At 57.6% G+C, this 6,397-nt stretch overlaps 2 protein-coding genes across 2 annotated transcripts; both read left to right on the plus strand.

The window, feature by feature from the left end:
• Positions 1–1,635: 1,635 nt before the first annotated feature.
• Positions 1,636–2,333, plus strand: POSPLADRAFT_1040270 (hypothetical protein; the record flags this gene model as incomplete). The annotated part of the gene is made up of 2 exons (XM_024477712.1): positions 1,636–2,227; positions 2,290–2,333. A coding segment is annotated over exon 1 (218 nt), but the record flags the coding sequence as incomplete, so codon positions are not given.
• A 3,765-nt stretch (positions 2,334–6,098) lies between these two features.
• On the plus strand, positions 6,099–6,397 carry POSPLADRAFT_1116896 (hypothetical protein; the record flags this gene model as incomplete). The annotated part of the gene is made up of 2 exons (XM_024483478.1): positions 6,099–6,266; positions 6,323–6,397. Coding segments are annotated over 2 exons (243 nt in total), but the record flags the coding sequence as incomplete, so codon positions are not given.

The following is a 6,397-nucleotide window of genomic DNA, read 5'->3' on the forward strand; positions in this document are numbered from 1 at the left end:
CTGTGCTCGTAGACGCATCGTTAACGACGCTGTGGAATCTGGTCATGGAAATCTGCACGCCCGTCGTGGACGAATATCCAGGGTTCATCGCATGCCCACCGCCTTTGACCTGTGCTCATCTGCGTCAATCCAGGGTCTATATGGATCTGATGATCGTAGCGCACCGCAAATGGCGCCTGGTTCGCGCCTAGGATTTGAAGCTGCATGCAAGGAAGTGCTCGGTCGTGTTTTCTCTCAGCGAAAATGTGAAAAGCGCACTATTATGCCAACGTTCTCGGCGGTGCCTGGTTCCACGGAGCAAGTGGCATTCTCGGTGCTTGAGGTAGCATAGTGATATATGTCCGATTTGTATGAGAGGCTCGCTATAGGGCGGCTGTCACCATCATGCGAAGCTTGGGCAGGCGAGAAACACATACGGGGATGATAGACGGACGACGCGGAGGAAATGGCATTGGCAATCTCCTGGCATGTCGATATCACACTAGTATTCTGAGCACGGCCTGCACCCGCCCTCAGCAATACCACGACGCAAAAAGTTGCCAGGTACATATCGAGATGGAGATTGCGAAGATGTGGATATGGCGCGACCAACTTGTCAGTACCGAGGTCTGATTGAGCTGGAGACGTTGGGCTTATGCTGCTGCACAGCAGCATCTTTATACCCCGACGAGCGCGCCAGATAGCTGTAGCCTTTTTGGTGGTACATGCAGCTTTGAGAAAGGTGACCACCATCACAGGTGTTCTAAAACGCCTAGATAGCCTCCAGGACTGTCGGTGCCACCATGGCTCACGCCTTCGCTCCACTAGCATGTATGGCATGTGTTCAGGGGACCCGAGACCGCCGAATGGGAGCATAGACAAAATGTGGCGCTGAGTATTTTATAGCCATAGTGCTGTCCATCAGGGAGATTAATTCAAGTAAAACTGATCGACTCCGTGCTTGCTGCTTGACCGATCCACTTTGACAGAGCCTCATCCACTAATGTGTATGTACGCTTCACGTCGAGTCACGATTCTTCAACGTGACTTCAGTACAACTTGGCATATACCTGGACGCGGTACTGGCATTGTCAGTATGACATGATTCTCTTGTAACTTGTATGTGTACCTTCATCGCATCAGGATAACCGGAAGGGCGGCAGACATTGAGCCAGCAAGTCCTGAAGGGCCTTCAGCTCGGCTCAGAAGCGAGCGCCCTCCGGTTTGTCCACGTCGTATGTAAGTTATTGTTAATAACCCCATTCTACCAGCGTGGCTCAACCATTGGGGCACGGCAGGGATTTGTAGATTAACGGCTATTAGCGGTAAATCTGGGAAAGACCAAAACATGTCGGTTCAATAGTAGAGCGAATAGAGGGACCCAGGACGGAATGTAGACTTGTAGAATAACTCATCCAATGCTGTATTGCGTGTGAGTTAGAGCTGCAAACTTACAAGCCGGCTTGTTTTCCCTCCCTCTACCGGTCTAATTATGCACGGACGCAAGTTTTGTATGGGTGTTCTAAAAATTTGGCAGTGGAGGTTGCTGTTTTTCTTGATATTATAACGATGCAATGCAACTACTTCCGAGGTTCGAGAAGAGCTCCTTGGACTCGTACCACCACCTGGTCGAGTTTTCCCACGCTTTCTTGCTGGGCCAAGGAAGGATACCAGGCACCGCACAGAGAGTCTTCAATGCACTCTCGCTCTTGCCTTGGTTCCTCAAGTCGACAGCTCCCCGTCGCAGCCGCCGCCCGTCGTCTCGCAATGTCGAGCCGGCCAGAACACTGAACGCTGAATCCCGTCGCCACGGTTGCATCCGACCGAGTCGCGATGCATCCATCCCATTGATGCCATCCCACCGCCATCTGAGGCTCACCGTCGGCCGGTCTCTAGCCATGTCCAGCCGTTGCGCTCGCTATCTGTGAAGACAGCACCTCGAAATCCACGGCAAGGCCCTTGCCGGGTTCATTTCCCACTAACACCATCACCCGCCACCTCCACAGGCCTCGAGAATGCTTGACAGCAAAACCCGGAATTCCCTCGTTGCGACTGACACGACGAGCCCGGTGCGCTGGTGGTTCCAGGACTTCAAGACAGGTAGACCGCCGGAGGAAGCGATCGAGGGTAGCGGAGGATGTGAACTTTTTCTTGTGTCATTGTCACCCACGGACTCGCTCTCTACATTGACACCCTATGCTGCCCCACACCGTTGCCTATTACACCGAAATCCGTAAATTACTACATCATCTTCCTTCCTTACCCTGTAGGCACCACCACAACAGGGGCACTGCCATCCGGCAGAGCCCACCGCGTCTTAGCACCATTGTGTTTGCTTGTAGCGGTATATAAATGCTGAAGTCATCATCATCATCCGAGGTTCGAGATCTCACTGTGACAATTGGCGTCTCGTCACGCGTCGCGTGACGTCATTTACCGCGACGCGACGCGATGCACAAGCTCGCCTTTCCGATTTTCCATATTCAAGTATATAACGTGCCACAGAGAACGAAGCAGAAACAATAAATATAGTACGCAACCACATTTTTACAAGGATGCATATATTCATTATACACGCTGACTCGCGCGGGAACGGAACAACTATGGTCCCGCAGACCTTGCACAAGCAACTATATGCGCGTCACATCTATCGGGATGCACTGGATGTATACCCTGAGATAACATAAGGATGGTCAGCTGTATTATGGGTGAGGACTGAATTTCAAACCGTGTCGAAAAACACTGTGGCTGAAACCATGACATTGATTCTGGGAGACCCAGCACTTTTTGACGTTGTTCGGAGGTGCTCGTGGACAATTAACCCTGAGGTAGGTTGTCCATTTGTCGGTAGCCTTCGAGATCGTCACTGTTTCACGCACTTTTAGCAGCCGCCCTTGCTGTACTGCACAAGCTATGTGTATATTTGGCGAGCGCGCTATATATTCTTGCCTGCCCCTTGCAAACGACAAAATAAAAGTGAGTAACAGATACCAATATCTCAGGGAACCACCGTCGTGTACGCAACACAGCCCTTTGAGCAGATATCGCCTTCGTGCAACAGACAGCCGAATTCCCCAGATGATGCTGCCGAGCAGCGCAGTTCGCGTCACGTGACGTATATGACTTCACATCCGCGTTGATGATGCTCGTTCCGATTCGACCATAGAGACGGCGCAAAGAGGCACGCGTCGCCCCTCTGAGCTCTGACGTCGCAGCGTCCCCGAGGCGTTCCGTTGCTGACCTTTGGTTTGGAGCGAGATTTCGGACGCAGGGTCGAGGAAGACGCCGGCTAAACATAGAGACGCATCAGTCAGAAGCGTAATCAAGTCCGACCCGCGCCGCTCGGCCTGCCATTCTCCTCTCCACCCGGTGTGTTCCAGTCCCACATCGTCAGTCTTGAGGTCGTCACTGCGGGTGCGCTCCATGCCATTTTCCAAGTGAACCCTATCGAGGCTTGTTCTTGATTCTTCTCGCTACTGCCTTCTCAATCTGCAACGAACTTGACGACCATCATTCACGACGTATGTCGCTCAGCCGAACGGAACTTGCGGTGCAGGATCCCCCGCGGAGCCACTCCGTTGCAGATGTGAGACCTTCCCAATTCTTGGCAAGTACTTCGTCTGAACTCGCACCCGGCTTCTCACAAAATCCTACAGGTTCGCACGGGCCAGTTCCTCAGAAAGGTCTCCAATATCCGCAGCGCTCGGCGCAAGAGCGGGGATCATGAACAGCTTGCAGCGTACGAGCGCAGTGCGCGCTCCATGGACTTCACAGCGAAGGATCTTGCGATGCTCAACAATCAACACCCCACCGTTCACATAGACAGGGCGTCGGGCTCCCCGTCCCCCACCACTAGTGACGAGAATGGACCAGACCTGCGTTCTCACAAGGAGGCTATCGTGTCCGGCTCACAACCTGCGCCAATGGGCATTCAACATGCAAGGGCTACATCAGACTTTGCCCTTAGGGACTCGCTCTCGCAGGATGGGATCGTTCAGGTGCCGCGGGATGCCACGGCTAACGTGCCGCTGGCCCCGACACAATTGCCTGCGCATACTGGGAAGCGGAACGAGCAATTGTCATTGCCGGAGGAGCTCGACTCTCTCACAATCAAGGGTGCATCCTCTGTTTCGACAGACCCTACTAGCGAACCGCGGCTAGAAGCTTCGCAGGCGCTTCCTGTGCGCACGGTCTCGCTCAGCGCTACGGCATCAGTCTCCACAACTCCGGGTGCGAGCCCCTCGTCTAGTCCTCGTCCCCCCCAGTCGCTGGGTGAGTTGTCGCGCAGTCTATCTGATCGACGCGACCTAGCGCCCCGCCTCGCGACGTTGCCCCCTCCTATGATGGCAAGCTTCACCGCCAAGGGCAGCGCACGGCTCACGCCTTCCGTCGGTCCCCGCCAACCGCCCATGCCTATCCTCAATCTGCCCACTCTGCCTCCAATGACCCCCTCTCAAAACCCGACGCGGCCTCGCCAGCAGGCGCCTCTGCGGAGCATTCCTGCGCTGCCGATGCGCGGGCCGAGCGAAAGCGAGCGAGAAGCAGACCACGAGAACGGGATACTTGACGAAGAGGAAGAGGAGGAGGAAGGCGAAGAGTACGCAGACGCCAGTCCGGGCGTCCGCGAGACGGACGGAGGAGCTAGCGACGAAGAGGACACCGAAGATACCTCCTACACGGCTTCTTCGCCCGCGACTCCTCGATCACGTGGAGATCGTCCAGCGGGGATGCAGGATGGGTCTTCGCGCATGACGGCAGGAACCGAGCAGAACCGGGAGACGATCTACTTCACACCACAGGCTGCAGCGCTACCCACGGCTGCAGCGCGCCGCCCGGGATCGTCGTCTTCGGCCGCCACGGATTACTTCACCTCCAAGCGGGCTGATAGGGACATCGACCGCAGCCATTCTCCCTCGCGCACGCCCCGCCCCGCCGACTACTTCGCAAACCCGTCGCTGCGCACGCTGGTGCCGGGGAATGGACCGCAGCTTGTGCCCATGCCCGCAGGCTCGTCGCGGCCAGGCCTGTATCAACTCGGGTCCCGCAGCATGATCGACCTGCTCTCCCCAAGCTCGAAACGCGCGAAAGACAAGATGGCGACGCCATCGATCGGGCCCGAGACGACTGCAGAGCGGCGCAGGAGCAAGGCGCTACCCGGACCTCCTACGATAGACGAGGATCCGCAGGGCGCCGTCCCAGACGATAGCACGCCTGCATCCCCCACGCTGCGGCGCCAGCGATCGCTCCCCATATACAAGATATCATCGGACCCGCCGCCGTACCCGTCGTTTCATCCGCGGGGCGGCGGGCCCGCCATACAGCCGCGCGACGAGGAGGGGAAGGAGCGGCTGCCGTCGTATTCGAACTCGATCTATCTCACGGCGGTGATGCCGCGCAAGATGGAGTTCATCGCGCCAGGCGTCCAGGCACGCGACCGCAAGTGGCGGCGCGTGCTGTGCGTGCTCGAGGGCACTGCGTTCAGCGTGTACAAGTGCCCGCCGGGCGCGTCGGGCGTGAGCGCGATCGAGGAGTGGTGGGAGCGCAAAGTCGGCGTGGGCGATATCACGGTTACGGGCGGCACTGCCGTCACGCAGTCGGGGATCCGCGTGAGCGCGGTGCGCGGACGTGTGCCAGACGGAGATCGGCCGGGGAAGACGGAGGAGGACCCAACTCCACCCGCAGATGCACCCGAGACCGAGAGCAATCCCCCGCCGGCGGCGCCTCCACCCACACGCTCAAAACTCCACATAGCTGCTGTGACATTGCTGCATCCGTCTCGGGCGGCCCACTCGCATAAGCACGGGCAATCCAACGGCGCTCAGAGTGTTACGTCGCCCACGAGCCGCCTGAGCAACCCGTCGGTGTCGCGGTCGCGGCCCAGCGTGGACACACAACCGCCTGACGACCACTCGACAATCTCCATCGTGGCGCGGTCGTCGATGGACGACCGCTCGTCGCGGAATTCGGCGCACCATTCGACGTCGAACTCGCGGTCAACGTCGGCAAGCTCGCCGCCCGCCAGCGACAGCTCGTCGTCGTTCTTCTCGCGCTCGCGCATCCTGCCGAGCTCGAGCTCGTCAGCGACGTCTGACTCTCCGCCGGGCTCTGCGAAGACGGCGCCGGAGCCGTCTCCGAAGGACCTGATCAAGGGGTACACGCTCCAGAACGCGGAGAGCGGGCTCGCGAGCGACTACTCGAAGCGGAAGAACGTCATCCGGGTGCGGATGGAGGGGGAGCAGTTTCTTTTGCAGGCGCAGGATGTTGCTTCCGTCATTGACTGGATCGAGGTACGCTGTCGTTGCGGGGCCGGTTCTGTTCTGTGATGTTGATGGAATACGGTCAGAGCATCCAAGCCGCGACGAACATCTCGCTCGACCTAGACGAGCGGCCTATGCCAAAGGGACCCATGTTCCCCAGG

This window comes from Postia placenta (genome assembly GCF_002117355.1).
Source record: "Postia placenta MAD-698-R-SB12 unplaced genomic scaffold POSPLAscaffold_9, whole genome shotgun sequence".
NCBI lineage: Eukaryota > Fungi > Basidiomycota > Agaricomycetes > Polyporales > Adustoporiaceae > Rhodonia > Rhodonia placenta.